Raw genomic sequence first — 19,402 nt, 5'->3', positions numbered from 1 at the left:
CGCACCTCCCATTTCTCTTTGGCACATTCAACGAGCAAGGCAGAGGAGAGAGGTGAGGAGAGGAAGGGAGGGAGGGGAAGAGGAGACGAGAAATTGAGAGAGAGGGAGGAAGGGAGGGGAGGAGGAGGAGGCGCGAGGAGGATGTGAATGACTGGAATGTGAAAGTGTAAGGAAATCAATAATGCACAAAAAAATGGAAATCTGGGGGAAGAAAAACCATGTGGACGGTTTGAGTGACAGGTGTGACTGGACCAGAACATGCTGGGGCGCACATGGCAAGATAGACACGCATACACACATACACACACACACACACACGCACATATAAACACGTGCACACACGCACTCTCAGTGACGCGTACTAATAACATTCATTAACCAAAAAGCAGGCGCTTAGCGATGGCGTCTCATGTTGCGATGCCTCACGCTAACAAATGAGCGCAGCGTTAATTTCCCTCTGCAGGCTAATGCTCCTCGTAAAGTTCAACTCAAGTTTAAAAAGTAACAAGTGCCATTTGCCAAACTGGCACTGGCGGAGCGGAACGAAACATTCTCAAACAAACGTTGAAAAGGATCACGACTAGGCGTTTTTTTATTTCACGCCGACATCCATACATATTTATGGTCGTTAATTAGCGCCGCTTTCCGATGCCTTCTTCACAGGTGGCAAGAGTGGGCACTCCGTTATACGGGAGAGTAGTAATTCAATCCTTCCAACGAGAGCACTTCAGGACACACAATGCCGGCTAACTAGGTTACGACTCGGGCTGCCCATAATTGTGTATTAGAGCCAATTATTATTCAGCTTTGAAGAGCAGCGGCCCACAGCCACTCGGAAGGAGGCAGACTCTGATCAGACCCCCCTCCTGCCTGACCGACTGCGCTGCGCTTCCTGCCATATGGGGCCTGGGTATCGATAGCACGAGCAGCACTCATCTGCATGGCTGGCTTGCTGCGGAAGGGTTAGCGAGAGTGGGATCATTAGAGTCAAAACCAGAGCTGCCCCATTTGTCCCCTTGTTATGGTTTTCCCAATGGGGGAGTGACAAGGACAGGCAAGCCACCCCGGCCTGTGACAGATACTAAGTATACCATTACGCCTTTAATGAGAGAAGAGACGGGGGTACACTACACAACACTGGGTGACTGAGTTTGGAGTTTGGAGGGGATCGAGAGAGAGAGAGAGAGAGAGAGAGAGAGAGAGAGAGAGAGAGAGAGAGAGAGAGAGAGAGAGATGGGTGTGCTATTGGGGAGCAGGATGGAGACAGAGAGGAGTTTGCAGGATGTGACTTTGTACTGTCTCCACTAACAGCGTGAGAGGAATTTTCGGCTTAGCGGAAAAAACTGCCGGCAAAACACAACATGGGAAATTTATTCCATCTGTGAAAACATTAACTCGTCGTCTCTCTGAAAGGAGGGGAAAAGAAAAAAATGCGTGAGACGGGAGGAGGCCAAAAAGAGGAAGAGAGGAAGAGAGAAAATGGATGAAACTCAAGTCCTCCCCCCAAACTAAATCTGCAAGGAAGAACAGCCCTCGCCTCCCCTCACATTTCCATGTAATGAGAAGTTGATAGTGGCTATGCTGCAAAGGGGAAAATCCATGTCCATCATTCTGCTGTTCAACATTAACCAACCACCAATGTTGAGCTTTCTCTGTTCTCAGAACACAGCAAAACACAACACAAACTCTTTAGAATTCCTCACCACAGAACACACCTTTAACAAAAACAAACAAAAAACCCCCAACAACTATCCACTACGCAACTACACATTGATTTTCTGTTCTTAAACACAAATACAAAGAGGTGGAAACGCAAGGAAAAATGAATAACATCTCCCTTTCAGTACCCATGCCTATTCATTTTCCACAATGCAGCCATCAATACGGCATGATTAAAAAAAGATGTGACAAAACTTAAAGACTAACTCAGAGAGGAGGGGGAGGAGGTGGGTTTGGTGGTGGTGGTGGTGGGGGGAGGGGTACAGCATTGGAATGGGAGCCTCCACCTGCGGCCAATTACATACAAGCGACTTGTGTGGCTGCACGGAATCCACATGCCTGTTCTTCATGCCGAGTTTCAGCAAAGGCCACAGTTTTGCGCTACTGCCAACAGGAGCAAAAAAAAATGTTTCTCATGGCGCAGCTTAGGTTTGTTTCTGAGTGTACGTCTGTGTGTGTGTGTGTGTGTGTGTGTGTGTGTGTGTGTGTGTGTGTGTGTGTGTGTGTGTGTGTGTGTGTGTGTGTGTGTAACTTGCGTGCTGTCTAAGCCGGGTCAGCAGCTACCTTTCCTCCACGGGATCAACATGCCAATACGTCTCGCGCAGGCACACCTGAGCGACGCTGGAAACATTTTGGCAGTTGAAACACTCTAAACAGCACACTTCACACAACAATTAAAACTGAAATATTGTACTCTCTAAGGCAGTAATTACCGAAATTATTATGTGGAAAATGAAAAATGTTTTAATTCCCATACGCAGCTAATATATGACCAAATGAATCTGGCCAGTACCTTTTTATTGATGATTATATTGCAGCCTTCATTAAAAACCTATAACGTGCAATAGTAGACTGTTCCATACATATCCATATGTCTGGCAAGATCAGCGGCTGTCTGCGTAGGCTTACACTGGCCTTACATTTCACATACTCTTAAACAAGGCTGCCATGTTTTTTTGGTTTTTTTTAAACTGCTGTTACCTTGCTAGCAGTTTTCTGAGGCATCAGATATAAAGCCAAAGCAGCTTCAAATGACAGACATGCAGCAGGAAGGGCTTCGTATGAGTCTTTTTTTTCCCTCTCTTTTCTTAATATGTTGTGTTCCACTTACATTCTCATGAGTGCTCATTAGTCTGACTGGCTGTTTAAAGCAAAGCATATTCGGATCCATCAAAAAAAAAGCCTTACTCTGACAGTCTGGCCAACAAACCGTTATATGGAGTTAAATCACTGGCGTTTTACAGCAGTTTTAAAACGACGTGTTGGCAATAAAAGCGTGCTGTACAGCCATCTATCAATAGCTGCTTGACTGAAAAGAGTCAAAGCCCAAATATGGAGGCAGGCAACTGAGATGTCAATACTGATAAATGATTCTCTTAACGTTTGAGCACTAAAACTGTTTTTTTTTCCCCCCAGTTCAGCCTCTCTGGGAATTGCTAAGGCCGGAAAGAGTTACTGTGTCTGTGTCAAGTTCATGGGAGGTCATCAGGGCTCTTCCCACAGTGGTTTGGGAGATTCTCTGTGCTGTGAGGAGGGCCACAGAGGACTTGGGGGTGTGGCCACAGATGACTTGGGGGTGTGGCCACAGAGGGCTTAGGGGTGTGGCCACAGAGGGCTTAGGGGTGTGGCCACAGAGGACTCGGGGGTGTGGCCACAGAGGACTTGGGGGTGTGGCCACAGAGGACTTGGGGGTGTGGCCACAGAGGACTTGGGGGTGTGGCCACAGAGGACTTGGGGGTGTAGACACAGCGGAGGGGAATATACAGGTATAAACTGTATAAACCAGGATGAAGCTGCTGCACCTTCCCCTATACTACTATAAAATGTTACATAGTTGCCTCAACATGACCTCAGCTTTTGGATCATAGTCTCCCTGCATGGTCAAGTCTTCGCGAGACCCCATTTTTGGTCTACTGCTAATACAAGTAAATTCAGCACTCAAAATCCATAATGACATTTTGAGCAGAGTAAATGACCAAATTTGAGTATTTGAAGAAATGGGAGTATTTGTTTACGATCGCAGGACAATCGAGCCTTCTTGAGATCATGAAAGTATTTTATTCAATAGAAATAGGTGTTCTTCGTTACATTATTTCAAGAACTTTCGAACCTTAATAGTGAAGATGTCCACCCTCAGAGAATGGACATGGTGAGAATGGTATCAGAGTGGGCTACACGTTTCCTGTTCAATTGCACTCTCGGGATAGACCTGTGTGTGTCTGCGTGCGAGTGTGCGTTTGTACACTGACTGCACAATTTAGTTGCAGGTGTTAAAGCACTGGCTCAGCGTTAAGAGAAAGCATAATCTTTTCACACTAATGATCCATTTAGCATATGCTTTTGTCTTACTTGCCTTACAGTACAGATGCACACACTCATTAGTATGCCAGCTCCCTGGGAATATATATATATATATATATATATATATATATATATATATATATATATATATATATATATTTTAAACTACAGGAGACTCGACGCTAAAATGAGACTTTCGTTTATTTCACGCTTCAGTGAGTCAGGGCTGATTAGATTACTAGCAGCATTACAGTAAGGTAGGTAGCCATTGCTGTTTGGATAAAGGGCTAAATGGTAATGAAGGGGCAGAGCCAGGGCTGAACTGGGGGAGAAATGGGGCCCGGGCACTTTTGGCTTAAACCCATCCCCCACCCCCAGAACTGACTCACCGGTGGGCCCTGCACCCTAGTGGGCCCCTATTTTCAGAAATGTAAAATGTACAGAGCATGCCACAGACCGATGGCAAGAGCGTGCCATAGACCGACACAGATAAGCAGTATTTTGCAACAGGGTCACATGACACGGCGGGTATTATTATTTCAATGTGATGTGGCTGTGCTTATGTAGTGTAAAAGGTACTTGCAACAGCACATCACACTACATGCTAAATAAGACACACATTCCTTCTCACGCATATGTGTGTGACGCAAGAACAGACATTTTTGCAGTGCCGTTTGTCCGTTCGGATACCTATTTAGAACGAAGAGAAAGAATTTCATTTCCAGGGAAAGATATTTTCCCCCTCCAAGTTATCTTGCAGTGTTTCTAAGGCATGTTTCTAAATTCTTTCCATCCTTTTCATCCTAGACCTTGACAAGGTTTCACACCACACCGCTGAATGTCAGAAATGCTTGCAGTCTTTGTCAGCCTATTCATATATTCATATTGTGTGCATATCCGTGCGGGTGTGTATGTATGTGGAATGGAAGTTAGAGTGAGTAAGTGTGTGACACGTGTAGGCATCTCTCTCTGTGTGTCTGTGTCTGTGTCTGTGTGTTGCTCTTGTTAGGGTGTAGACAGATGGCTGGTGAGGTGCTCTCTGTCCTTCTCAGCACCGTCCAAGCTAATGAGACAGACCCGGCAAGAGACAGAGGAAAGAGGACAGCAAGCTTCAGGCTGCCCACCGTGCAGAAGGTGCCGCAGCTATGAACACATGCGCACACGGACACACACATGCATGCACATATACATGCACACAGGGTCCACCACATACATGCACTCATAAACACAAGTTTTCAGAACTGGAACGTTCACAAATATCATTAGGTCAATATAGCTAGTGTGGTGGTCAGGTTACAAAGCTACATGACCGCGTGTGTGGGCTGGTGAGTATTTTGTGTGTAGTAGGGGTTGGCTTGGCTTGAGGGCTGCCTGCGCTGGCTAGTCTGTGCACCACCATTGCCTGGCAGCCAGCCAGTGCTGGAGGTGGACTGTGGGCAGCACCTGTGGATTCTCATTGCTCTGGCCGCCGGCAGCCTGTGACAGCACACAAATGCTGCACACCTCCCCACCACACAGACACACACACACACACACGTGCACGCACGCACGCAGTCGCTTAGTCCGTGTTAGCTGTGGTGAAAATAATAAACACCGATTTGGGAGATCGGTGGGTGCACTGCAGACGGTTAAGCTTCTCTGTCGTTATTCCCCCGCTACACAATGGCAGCTGTGCCGACCGACTCAAGCCACAAACACCGCTTTGAGTTGACAGAAAGGACGTGGTGGTAAAAATAAATAAATAAATAAATGCTGTTCGGCTTCCCTCTTTTTTTGTGTGCCTCCTACTACTACACCACACAGAAAAAAAACTACACTATTCAGTCCCAAATAATTTTTCTGCTATAATTGTTCCACATTCCGGGGCTTAGGAGATTACTAAGAGAGAGGGCCGGAGATAAAGCAGCGCAAGTGTCTGCGTGTGTGTGTGTGTATGGAAACAGAGACTCTCCTCAAGAATGGCTGTTAAATGATAATTATGTGGAACGGAATGCTTTCAGTGGGGGCTAATGGTGGCGCGTGGAATTAATTTGTGGCTACTTCTAGGTAGCGCGGTTATCTCCCTGGAGCCTTGCTGACATGGTGTAGTCGCGCAATGCGCGCACACACACACCACACACACAAAGGACAACTGCACACGGTCCTTTATGTGAACTGCCAAAACCCTGTAAATCTACAAGCAATTGAGGCATGAGGTGACAGATGGCATTAAAATGCTAACAGGAGGCCGAGAGGGTGGCCGAGAGTTCAGAGTGTCAACCAAGAACACGACTGACAAACCCTATTACACCGTTCAAGCCCCAAGCTCCCCAAATCTATCTCGGTTTCTCTTTCTCACCACAATATCTCATTCTCCCTTTCACCATGGAACCTGCCTCCTTCAGGAGAGAGGGTGCCAACCAAAAGCTCTTGCTATTAAGTTAGCCCACCCCCAAGCACACGCATACGCATACGCACACTCACTCTTTTTTTTGCCTGACGGAACTGCTGACACAGCATCACCTTGTGCGTTGCAGCCGGAACATTCATTTCCCCCATTCAGTGCTATCGTCCTCTTGAGTGTCGTTTTAGGTAATGGAAGCATGCGCACATTTGCCCCATGGAGACCCGTGTCCTTCCGTGACACCGCCCTCTCATCGGCCACAGATACAGTCGCCGCAGCCACTGCCAGAGTGTGAAGTCGAAAAATCAAAAGGTCTATTGCGCTGAGTGGTGTATCTTGTTATTGTCCATGGCACCATCTGAAAGATGACAAATTCGCCTCCGAGACTATTTCTTCTTTCCAAAAGTATTGTCCACTAAAGCCTTAAAAAGAAATTCTTCAAATTGCTCAGAGTGCTTAAGAGCAATAAAAGCAGAGGACTTGCTGTGGGCATTTTTTTGTGCGCGTCTCCGGCAATCCTTAAAAATGTGCCATTGGTGGTCACTAGATGGCCTAATTGACTTATTAAGACCTGGGCCAGGGAGGACAGCAGAAGAGAGCCCCGGAGGACTGCTGCTCATTGACAAGGCTCACCATTTGGCTTGCCTAGTGCTTCCCCTTGTTGCTCACCTACCACAAGACTTAGCCATCAGCGCCATCTACAGGTCAACAGCAGACACGGGCACCCACATCAGCCAGCGGCAGTGAGCGATTACCACTGGAAGGAGGAGGATCAGCAGAGAAGGAGAGGTCGGTGCAGGGTGGTTTGAAAAAAAAAAAAAAAAAGTGACCGTGCCACTATCCTCCACCTCCACCTGGGAGATTGGATCCTGTTGTGTTGACCGCCTCTGAATCTTGATCTTTCCTGCTGGCACCCTACCAAGTTGTTTTCCCCTCACCTTCCCCTCCTCACTCCCTGAAACCATTTCTCCATTACTTCTCTTCTTCATCCACCATCCTCCATAGCTCCACGGCTCTCATTGGATGCTGCTAGTAGGAGCCAAGTTCTATTCCAGTGTTTCTCAAACTTTTTTGGCCCGAGGACCACTTTGTCCCCCCAAAAATGTTCAGGGACCAACTGTCAACTGAACTGACAGTGGAGGGGTGTTAATTTGACACTGCAAATTTCGATTAATTTAGATATGTAATAATGTTAAAAAAAAATACAGCCTACTACTAGCTAGTCTTGGATAAATAGAAATCCCCTCACGGACCACCTGAGCTCTGTTGCGGACCACCAGTGGTCCCCGGACCACACTTTGAGAATCACTGTTCTATTCTTTATCGCCCTCCTCTTACTCTTCTTCTTACTCTTCTTCTTCTTCTTCTTTCCTTGGCACTACTTGGCACTGCAGACGGTACTTTCACTTCTGCAGTCACAGTGCTCATCAATTCAATCCAACCTAGTTTCATGCAATTGTGTAAAATACAACGCGAGTCAGGGGACCACTTTGACGTTGTGATTTAATGGGTTTGACGCGCTTGGGTTTTTCCACGTGGACATTTATGCTGTGCGAAATGAGGACTATGGATACGAAAATGTGCCTTGACCAAAACAATTCCTAAATCTAAACTGTCAGTATACAACACAAAACTATGCCCAAACTATGCCCTAAACCTAACCGTCAGTTAAGGCATGTGTTTGCACGTATGTATTTTGTCTGAAAAGGCATACCCACACCTTCACTTTGGCGTTAAGTACAACATTAAAAATTTGAAAGAGTGTAACACTCAACGTGAAAGTGGTACCTCACCTTGCGTTGTATGATACACTTTCTCATGAGACTAGGTAGATCAGTCACAACCTCCTTTCTGCCTAGCGGTAGACAACATCGCTGATACGGAAAGCAAGCAAGCAAGCACCCAACCCAACACCACGCACATACAGCTGCCTGCCCTGCACGCCGCGCATCTCTAATGGGATGCGGGACTTGGCTGCCATGACGATGGAAGAGATAAGATAGGATGAGAGGCAGCAAGGTTTTTGAGAGAAAACGTGAGTGAGCCCTCCCATGAGAGATAGTCTTGGCCTGAATCTGGCACACTACTCTCACACACAGCCGCACAGCTGTGGCGCCAGCAGGGGGCGCCGGCAGGGGTCCCTGTGTGTGTGTGTGTGTGTGTGTGTGTGCGCGAGTGTGTGCACGCGCACACGTGCACCTTGTGTGGGGCAGTGATGGTGGTGGTGTGAATGTTGTGCACGTTTGTGTGTATGTTCACACGTGCGTGTGTGTGTGGGTGTGTGTGTGGGTATGTGTGTGTGTGTGTGTGTGTGTGTGTGGGTGTGTGTGTGGGTATGTGTGTGTGTATGTGAAGTGATGGTGGTGCGTATGTTGTGCGTGGCAGGTGGGAGCAGACCGTATGGGTGCTCGCTCTGGGGGGTCCTGGAGGTTGCAGCAGCTACCTGTACAGCTGCAAGGGCTATATTAAGCAGTAGAGCGCTAGCAGCTCACTCCCGCTAGTTAGCTAGCTCTGCCAACATCTCACTGGCGTGCAGAACTGGTCGCCCAAACTTGAGTGGGTAATTACAGAGCAGGTGCTGGTTTTCTTCCCTCATTTGGAGTGCTTGGGTATTCACTGATTGGTCACTAGCTGAGCCTCGACATGCAATTATCCACTTGTGTTACAAAGAAAACTGCAAAACTGCCGTGGTGAAGGTTTGGGATCACTTGGACAAGCTTTAGACCAAAGTATCCATTATGTCCGTCTCATAATGACGGCCCGAGTTGCTGAATTGAAATAATCAGCCCATACTTTGCTGACAACTTCACTGCTGCACCTTATATTATAAGCACCCATAATGTACATTAAGTGATTCATGTGATTCAAGTGGCCGAAGTGTTTGATACACACCATAGGGGTATTTCGAAGAGGCTGCTCGATTATGAAAAAAAAAATCCACATCACGATTATTTCGATCAATATTGATATCGTGTTTTTTTAAGATGATATTTCTTTTAAAGACAAATAATTGTGCTCAACAATTCACACTCTTCTCTCCCTTCAGCATTGTGAGTGGAGGGCCATAGAGAAACACACAGTGGTGTTCTGCATGAGGGTTGGGTATCAAGTCTGCTCGGTGCTCGCAATGGCTCAAGTGGAGGGGAATGTATTGCGCTTAGCCAGAGATAGTCTAAGCAGAGATAGAACACTCGGCGGCCATATTGGCTACGCGTCGGGGCTTCTAATTCAGATTAGTAAGACCAGGGTGCGATTTGTCGGAAAACCAGAAGTGGGGGATATGTTTGGGCGTCCTAAAATGAATGATTACACAGAAATAGAACAAAGGAGCGACCCACAACCCATATGGTTGGAATCACAATGAAAACTAGTTCACAATGGCTATCTCAGATTGGCCGTATATACAGTATGAAAGCGACGCTGTGAATCATAATTTTCTTACTGATGTGTTGAACTGCTCATGCACGGAATTTCACGAGACACGTTCTGCGCCGCGGATCAAGTGTCCGCGGACTCTGTTGAAAAATCAGAAGTGTAGTTACCGGATGTGAACCGCACATGTCATCAGCGACCGACCAGCGTAAGCATATTCTGAGGGCATACTGATTAGGTTTGAGATATCGTAAAAGCGCATGCGTCGAGGCGGCAAGATGATGTGATAAATGACAGTGCAGCTCAGCAAGCAATTGGCTCTTGTTGCCGAACAGGTCGGATATATGCAAGCACGCGCAATATTAGCGTAGCCAATTTCCCCCGTTCATTCCTATGGGCGCTCTCTGAAGTGTTCTATCTCTGCTTAGACTATCTCTGGCTTAGCGCTACCTTTTGGCAGCATTGACAAATGACAAAACTATTGTTTCAGCTCGATATTTTGAAATTAGATATTGTTTGACAGTAACATTGATATCACAATATGAATTCGATATATTGCACAGCCCTAGCATTTCTTATCAAAATTACACAGCTGCACCCTGTATGTAGGGCCCTATGATTTCCGCGATACGGAAAACAGAGACGGAATAACGGAATGTGGACATTAAAACGGAATTGCACGGAAATTGCTCATTTCTTATGATAAAATTAAAAATCCATTATTTTCGTCATCATTTATCAGTCTAAAAGACATTTCAAGCACAAAATACGGCCACCATATCATATCTGGCCCACGCGAGGTGATGCACAAAAGTTCTATGCAGATCCATGACCCATGTGAGCGCATGTTGACAGGGAACGCATCTCTCTCCCAAGCGGCGTTTCCGATTGTCTCCCGCGTCCTAACACTGGCCGTCAGAGCATTGAAGAAATCTTAATACTCAACAGCACTCAAATTTTGCCTAGTAGAATAGGTGAGGTACTACAAAAAGCTAGTAGGTAATTTTACTTTTCTTTTCTCTACCTACCATTCAACCATGAGTGGTTGGCTCTGTCAACCCACCAGTTTGAACTAAATAACTAAGAAATTTTGTTGGGGGGGTGAAAGGGGAAAATACGTTCAAAAATGTAAAAAATCCGATTTGGCAAAAAATAAATCCGAAAAAACGGAATTTGAGAAAAAATAAAACGGAATTTGAGAAAAATTAAAACGGATTTCATAGGGCCCTATGTATGACAAGCACCCATGACGTACTGTACATGAAGTTATTAAATGTGATTCAAGTGTTTTGAAAGGGTTTATGAGACTGTGTGTTCATACACACCATAGGGGTACTTCGTATCCAGCTGATCAGATGCGGAACGAGCCCAGGGCAGAAGGTCATCGTTGCAGCCGTTGGGCATCCCGTTGTAGCCGATGCCCACAATCTTGTTCTCTGGGTTCACGATGCAGGCCCCAACCTTGGACAGGAAGAACACAGACAACAGCAAGTTAACAACACAATAACAAAACGATTTCAGGGGGTAAAAGAAAATAACAATGGACACAAAGACAAATAGAGTCGTGACCAGCAAAATAACACGTCAACAGTTGACTTCCCAACTCTTGACTTGAATGAAGCGACAAGTAACATACGCCAAGACATGGAAACGGCAGAGACTTGAGGCTTTTACAAAGAAGGGAGACGGAAAGGAGGAAAATCAGGACTGGCAGAGGAAGGTGGGACAGGAGGGAGGCAGGAAGGAAGTCGGTATTGCAAGTATTATCGTGGTGGTGGTGTGGGTTGGAGTAGTGGTGTGTGGGGAGGAGGTAGGGAAAGGCGTTCATCTGCCATCTTCACTCCACTGCAGGTCGCCCCTCTGCCACGGCGGTGTGGGCCATCCGACTGCATGAATGGATGTCACTGGGACCGACGTTAAGCTGAAGGCAGGCAGCCCCACTAACCAACAAAAGGCAGCTCTTGATACGAGCCCTTTGAAATTGGCCTCCTATTCCCTCCTCTTCCACCCCTCCCTCCCTCCCTCCACTTCTCCTGCCAAATTTGCATTAAGAGTTTCGACTGTGTATAAATGGGCGCAGCAGTCGTTTGAAAGTTTCTTGAATTGAGCGAGCGCGCGCGCGTGCGCGTGCGCGTGCGTGTGTGTGCGCGCGCGTGCGTATGCACGTAAGCCACAATATATTGGTTGGGGGGGCGAGTTATTCAGGTTAGCTGATTCCGGGGTGTGCAGAGAGGCAGAAAAAAGTCCAGCTGGGAGCAGCTTCAGAGGGACGCCAATTAGAAGGAGCCAAATGGCATTAAGACGCCACCCAGCTACGGAGGAGCGACAGAAATCATGCGTCACGCCAGGAAGGAGGCACGATAAAGCCTCTTCGCTTCTCATCTGCAACAAACTACCCGATTAAAAATCAGCAGAAACAACAATTGGAGGGGAAAAAAATCAACAAGTCACTGTGCAGCGATTTAACACCACGCTAATCAACTTACAGTGATGTGCGTAGGCATGCGTATACACATGCACACACTGACAGACACATACAAACACACATGTGTACTGTACATACTCACTCGCTCCGTCTTTAACATACACAAGATTAAAAATGCTTCGTGCTTGGCCTTGGCACGTATCTAGCTCTGAAGCACCACTGTCATCCAACATCAAATAGCGGCGGAACGCACAGCTCTTCGGGGGGTGCTCCTTTGATCTGAGCAGTATCAGCGCAACGTGCTCGGAGCACAGTTTCACTCATGACTATTTCTACCCAGCACCAAATCCCCCCCCCCTCCTTTGCTTCTGACCGGTGGGGGGCACGGGCCGATGCACAGCTGTGCCCACATCTCTCTCCTCTCTCCTGCCAGGGCTAGGAGCCGGACAGGCAGCATGACCCAAAACATCATCTGGAATCAAATGTGCATGCACACACATACGCGCACACAAAACCGGCATCAGACGCTCAGTGTCCTTGGCACGGCGAGACATTAGGAGATTTACCATTAGGCCATTAGTGACTGGCTGCAAAACCAGTGTGGGTGCAAACATGAAGGCAAAAAACACACAGAGACTAAAGCAAAAAAAGCCCTTCTCATAAAAGGCGCAGTGTGTTCTTTCTCAGAAGAGTCCGTCACTGTTGGTAGTTAACTTTCTGTGATTCCCTGCCCCCACCCTCACAACACAGAGATGAGCATTTACTCAGCACCAACATGGAGAGCGGCCGAAAGACATGAAGGCCGGGAAGAGTGAGGCCCATTCTGTCTGGTCCGGGGTGAGCTTCAAAGGAAAAAGCTCTCATTATCTACATACAAAAGAAGATATTCTGCCTACAAGACACGCATGCACACAAATGCGTTCCCCCACACAATAGCAACACAAAACACCAACTAGACGAATCATCCGTTTCATCTTACCCGCTTTCTCTGTAGTTCTGATATCTGCATCTCTCTCTCCCTTTCCCTTTCCCTTTCCCTCTCTCTCGCTCGCTCTTGTGCTTTCTCCCCCATTCCCTTCATCCTGGCCTGATGTTCCACCTAACTCCCTGCAGCAGGTGTGGTTTGTGAGCACCTGCAGAGGGGCTTGCTGGGAAGGTTGCGAGGGGTTAGTGGGACGCATGAAGCCCTGCTGAGCCCCCGCTGTACCCTGGCCCCTGACGCTCCCGTTGGGACTCGCCAATTCAGGTGTGTGGGGGGGGTATAGGGAGCGCACACACACATGCACACGCAGGTGTACATGCACTGTACCAGAGACTACCATTTGGCACATGCTCTCACCATGGATAACACTAGGGTTGCTTGACAACACTTTTGGGAAACATGTTCTTAATTCAATATGAATGCGTTCTTATGTGGTAAGAGCTGCATTTTACCTGCAATCACAATCTATGGACAGGGACATGAATTCCCATATAATAAATACAGTAGCTGTTAGTGATAAACTATTCATGTCTAAAATGCAGATTTGACAATGGTGTCTAGGGGATAAATTAGAGGCTTGGCAGCTGCTTATATTTTTCTTCCAGAAAAGCTGTGAATCCACCTACCTTGCTGGCCATTGCTGCAGAAAAACCTTGATATCGTAGCAGTTTAAATTATTTATAGCGGAGCCAAAATTGACAGAAATTACCAGAAAGCTGAATAATACATACAGAAAATACACTGCGGTTTCTGTTATTCTCCCCGTGCTTGCCATATTCCCTGGCAAAATTGGTAAATAAAATTGTTGCATTATGTTCATAATATAAACAACCCGGCGTACACGAGGAAAAATGTGAATGAAAAACCACCAGGGCCTGGGGAGAGGGAAATAATCGCACTTGAGTTCCAACCAGCAAAAACGAACGAAGTGTGAAAACAGCCTTAGGCCAAAAAACATATCAGGCTAGCTGTTCAATGGGAAGAGCTTACAGAAGTCTTTTGTGCATAGGCGGCCAACTCATGTAAAGGGAGACAATATTGGGGGAAAAAAAGTCATTGACAAAAAAATTGTCAGAAAGACCACCTCCACCTCCACACACTCCACAAACACTCAACTAAACAGTTTACTTTTGTTGATGTGCCCTACTTTTCCACTGTTCCCAGCCAAACCGTCTCCAAACAGTCACAGGGCAATGGGCATCAATTGAAAAACCTTTGCTACAAAAATCAACCTCAAGTCAATCAACTCTGACAGGCAATGAAAAGGGCATAGACGTGGATACAAACAACTACCAACTGCCAGGCAACCGCCTTCCCACAATTCCTCGCGCCATAGCAACCCCCTCCTCGGGCAGAACCGAGCCTGGTTTGGCCTCGGGCCTGACAGAACCTGTTCAAAGGCCCTCCGAAGACCTGCTGGGTGCCCAGGTCTCCGCTGCTGGAGCTGAGCCGGCTGTGGGCCGTGATGAGCCTGGCAGGCCAGTTAATTTTTCATGACGAAGCCCCTGACTGGAACAGGTTTCATACCGAGAGGTGCAGGAAGTACTATAGAGAGAGAGACGATGGGGTTGGGGTTGGGGCTCAGGGTGGGGATGGGGATGGGGCTGGGGCTGGGGCTGGCTACTGTGTTCACATCAGCTCCCCGTCAGCAGAGGTAGGAGAGGGAGAGACAGAACACAGGGAGGAGAGAGCGAGAGAGCGAGAGAAAGAGAGAAAGAGAGAAAGCAGACAGACAGAAGCAGATCGACAGACGTCAAATGGACATAGGGTACTGAGATTGACAGAGATGACGAGACATCCAAAGAGAAACCAACCGACCATGAACAAAAACAAAGGATACAAGACAAAAAAAGTTTGTGCATGCATTGTTTGAATGCAATATGCATTTAAAAAAGGTGTGAAAAGTCCCCTTAGAGTAGATGAAGCGAGAATGAAGATGTAGACATGTAGTCAGGCAGGTCATACCTGAGAGCTGGGATCCTTACTCCTCTGGGCAGAGAGGAAAGCCACCGCCATAAAATACTCTGGCCACTCCAGATAGTCCTCTCTCTTCCCAACCACCACTTCATTCTGGGTCCTACACGGGGGAGGAACAGACAGAAAAAAACAAATGCAAGAGAGTACATGATGTTGGGAGCAGTTGTGTCAAACGGTTACAAACTGAAGGAGTCAGTGCAAACTGTATTAGGAATACAACCCAACCCACATGGAGAGCATAAAAACAAGTGGGAGATAGCAAGATTCAATTACTTCTAGAGCGACAGAGAGAAATTGGAAACACTGTTATGCAGGGGGACTTGGGGAACAGAGGGATAAAAGGCAACCGAGGTGGGAGAAGAAAAAGAGTAAGACGCCAGGAACAAAAAGAGCTGGTCTTCAGTCAAGATGGGTTTTTTCAAAACGTAGCACACGGTCCGGCCAAGTCGAGGGAGGAGGGCACGGCCCACTTCCCGAAGAGGAGACTCTGTGCTGATTGCAAGCTCTTCATCCAGCTCTGATCCTACCCACCACCTGTGCCCCTTCTTAAGTTTAAAAGCACAGTTTTGGCAATGAAGACAAGGCTAAGGCTCTCTTCATGGAATTTATCATATGAATCGAACGTGTGGCAAGCATGAGTGTTCATCCCTGTGTGTTCGTTCATGTGTTCATGCATGCGTGTTCGTGGGTGTCGGTGTCTGTGTTTAACAGCAAGCTTCACTGCCCGGCAGTATACCGTCCTCTCTGCAGTGTGTCCGCTTTTTCTGGTGGTTTAAGGGGCATGATTATTTAGCATGTCACCACTGTGCTCTCTCTGCCTTCATCCATCATTAGCGAGGTTGCCGGCTAAGACGCGAGACATGAATCGGCTGCAGACCCCAGCCGAGGCCCTGCTCCTTGTGCCAGTTTGAGGCTGAGATCAGGGATTTTCAAAGCAAAAAGCACCTGTGACAACGAAAAAAGAAGAAAATAAGAGAGGGACAGTCTGGCATCTCTGCTTGGTCTGTCCGCCGCCTGTGCCTGCCAACTTTCCCCCACCCCACAAAAGGATGATGCGGACGTGGGGCTGCATGAGCGTTTCATCTGCCGCTCCCTGGGAGGCTGCGAGGGTAAAAAAAATCAAATGGCCGTGTGTGGGAGGGAGCACAGGCCTTGTTATGGCTTTGAAACGCCACAGCCGACCCTGCGTGTCCGGGCCTTAGGTGTGTTTAAGCTGCTTAATGGCATCACTTTGTTGCTTTTTGACAGCCACACAGTCTTTAACAAAAATACAAAAAGGATGCGGCTTCAAAAGGAAGGCGATAAAGTCCTTGGTGGAACAGAACGATGCAAAATGAATTATCTGAACGTAAGCAGTCATTGCTCTGGATATTACTATACAATTCGAAGGTTTATTTGTGCGAGGGAAACCTTCTGCCACAGAGAATATCACTGCTGCAAAATACTGAGTACATACCAGCTAACATGAACATTTAGGGAAGATTTCAAGATGTATTTTGCCACATCTGCCATGCTCACTACACGACATCATAATAACCATAAAATGGAATATTATAATGTGCATACAGTGAGGATAGACCACAGGCATGGTATGGTACATTGAAGCCAGGGGGTAGTTCTTGGCCCTCTTTTATGTTTTTTAAGTTTCCATACTAGAAATTATGTAATCAGCGTCTGGGTATTCAGAGAAGACCCCACTTAGCAGTCCCCCCACGTGCAAGACGAAACGGAACCCCTTTCACACCGCTACGCTGGCACCATCTGGCTCCAAAGCCACGTATGGGCACATTATGTCTCGTCATGCCCACAGAAGCCTCCTAATGAGATGCGGGGAAAGCGCATTAGTCCCCGGGCTCCCATTGGTCCAGATCGTGATGGGTCCCGATTGCTAAAGTGGCAGCACAGCTGGGCGGGATGAACGCTGGGCTAACACGGCTCTCTCCAGGGAATTCACTTAAGGAATCCTTAGCCACACCGCTTCCCGAGAGCTGCATGGATTATCGCTCCCGCCAGCAATCCCCCTGGTGCTTCAATATGCATCTCTTTCTTTACCCTCTTTTTGGCAGAGGGCCTTGGTTGCAGAGGCAGGAAAATTACCTGCCTGTGATTTGAAAAGCAGCATGCAAGCTTCACAGGTGTGCCTGGGCTCACTCGAGACTTGCACAGGTGGACATGGCAGCAAGCAAGAAAAAAAAAAGATCCAGAACATATTTAGCTACTTAGCCATTTAGCTAAGTGTAATATTTAGACAATGTTAATAATGTGCAAACATCTAAAGCTATATAATATTGATCCAACTATTGCCTCTGCTAGGCTGTCTAGCTCTGACTGTGTGTGTGTGTGTGTGTGTGTGTGTGTGTGTGTGTGTGTGTGTGTGTGTGTGTGTGTGTGTGTGTGTGTGTGTGTGTGTGTCAGGGTTGGAAATAAGCACCCATCCACCCGCCAAGGACGGGTAAATTTCAGGGCTGACAGGTACATTTTTCAACCCACCAGTCACTTTCACTGGTAAAAATAGCTTGTGACTGGTAGATTTTAAAATCTACCTGCCACAGTGACTGGTGGGAAAACCCCTGGTGTGTGTGTGTGTGTGTGTGTGTGTGTGTGTGTGTGTGTGTGTGTGTGTGTGTGTTGTGTGCCTTGGGGGCTGATTTCAATAGGAATACTTAGGATAGAGGCTCCTCATTATTCAAATGTCGCTGTACTCACCAAGTCATTCAGGAGTGGTCCTTAGTGTTGCTTAATTTCAGGCTCTCAAACAACTATAATAACCACAGAGACACCCCCTTGGCATATTCCTTTCTAACAATTGAATGGCTGACACACACACACACACACACACACACACACACACACACACACACACACACACACACACACACACACACACACACACCTGAATGAGCACAGCAAGGCCAAAAGTTCCCCTCGGCAAAGCAGGCAAGGGTTAAAGCGGCACACTTGAGAGGCACCCTTAGGTGATGTAGGCCCCTCTCCATGGCTGTGTGGGTGGTGAAGAGGCAGCACAGGGATGGCAGTGTTTACGCCTCTCCTTTGCCAGTAAAGGACCCCCTTCAGGTTTGGCATAAGTGGGCAGCGGGAGGGTGATGTTAGAGGTCCCCTAACCAGACCAGCGTTGAGTGCGGAATTGAGGGTATGTGGGTCATTGACAATTTAGATTTCAAAACGGGAAAGAAATATTGCTGTTAAAGTGACGCAGCAGATACGCCTACGTTTAGGCTATGGTCTCTTGAGAAGGAATCAGATTTTGGCTTTTAGTCATAAGAGAAATAAGACCGAATCAGAAATACTTCATAGTGTGGTTTGTTTGTACGTATCTATTGGTAGTCACACAATTTCAGCAATGCAGATTTCAGCACGGCTGAAATGTCACAAGGCCTATAGTATGTGCTGTTGTAGTTTGCCATAATCGAGAATGTTACTGTGAAAGCCACACACACGTCGCGGCTAGGGGGGTGAATCAGGAAGTGTTGTTTATTCAAGAAAATGTTACTCCCAACTTTGTTTTGCAGCTGCTGTCACGCTTACGCTTAGTGTGGATTATAATGGCAATTCGTTTCAAATTAGGTTAATTGTTTACGGGAAATGGTGACCGTAACACCATAAACATGTCAAACTGCGAGCTCTGGACCCAAACGAGCAATATGTAAACAACTAATTCGCGGCATCATATCATAGTTCTATTAAAATGTATCCTACACAGCTGGTTAGGGAAAAAAACATTACCCATTTAGGTGAGTTGTTTCTAGGATGTTGTCCTCACTCATCGTTGAACTGCCTTTCAATTTCAGTTGCTGACCAGCGTGATGATGATTTCGATGAAATTTTCAGTGAGACATGCGGAAGCCAAAACTCCCGCGAAAAAATTCCCGGCAGAGTTTGCAGCACACGTCTGGGGCTACGTCATAGGTATGCATTGCTCAACTTGTTGCCTTGAAATCTGAAGCATGGACACAGCCGCTTGAGAACACAAATAGCTAGAACTAGAAATCAACAGAAATTTGCGAAAAGTAACTCAGAGTAGTGGCTTTGTCTGAAAAAAAAAAAAACTAAATCCATTTTGATTTAGCCAACGTAAATGAACGATTACTTAGTTTAAAAAAAACTAATATCTTAAACAAGCATGAGCTAAAAAGGCGTTCTAAAACAAGATTGTGTAAGATAAATGAGAATGAAACGGCCACAAAAAGCTGGCAAGTGGCATTTTACACATTGCAGTCCCCTC

The 19,402-nt window shown here is 46.9% G+C and overlaps 1 protein-coding gene across 1 annotated transcript in view; it reads right to left on the bottom strand.

Annotated features, from left to right (window-relative positions):
- The window catches only part of dctd (dCMP deaminase), a 33,664-nt gene extending 14,610 nt beyond the window's left edge, over positions 1 to 19,054 (bottom strand). Inside the window, exons 1-3 of the mRNA XM_063220473.1 lie at positions 18,904 to 19,054; positions 15,148 to 15,259; positions 11,101 to 11,236 (exon numbers count right to left, since the gene is read on the bottom strand). Coding sequence (XP_063076543.1) covers positions 11,101 to 11,236; positions 15,148 to 15,259; positions 18,904 to 18,944 — 289 coding nt within the window. The 5' untranslated portion in view covers positions 18,945 to 19,054. The remainder of the gene's footprint in view (positions 1 to 11,100; positions 11,237 to 15,147; positions 15,260 to 18,903) is intronic.
- Positions 19,055 to 19,402: the final 348 nt, after the last annotated feature.

Source organism: Engraulis encrasicolus, chromosome 16, assembly GCF_034702125.1.
Source record: "Engraulis encrasicolus isolate BLACKSEA-1 chromosome 16, IST_EnEncr_1.0, whole genome shotgun sequence".
Lineage (NCBI taxonomy): Eukaryota > Metazoa > Chordata > Actinopteri > Clupeiformes > Engraulidae > Engraulis > Engraulis encrasicolus.
This window is presented reverse-complemented; position numbering and strand designations above follow the sequence as displayed.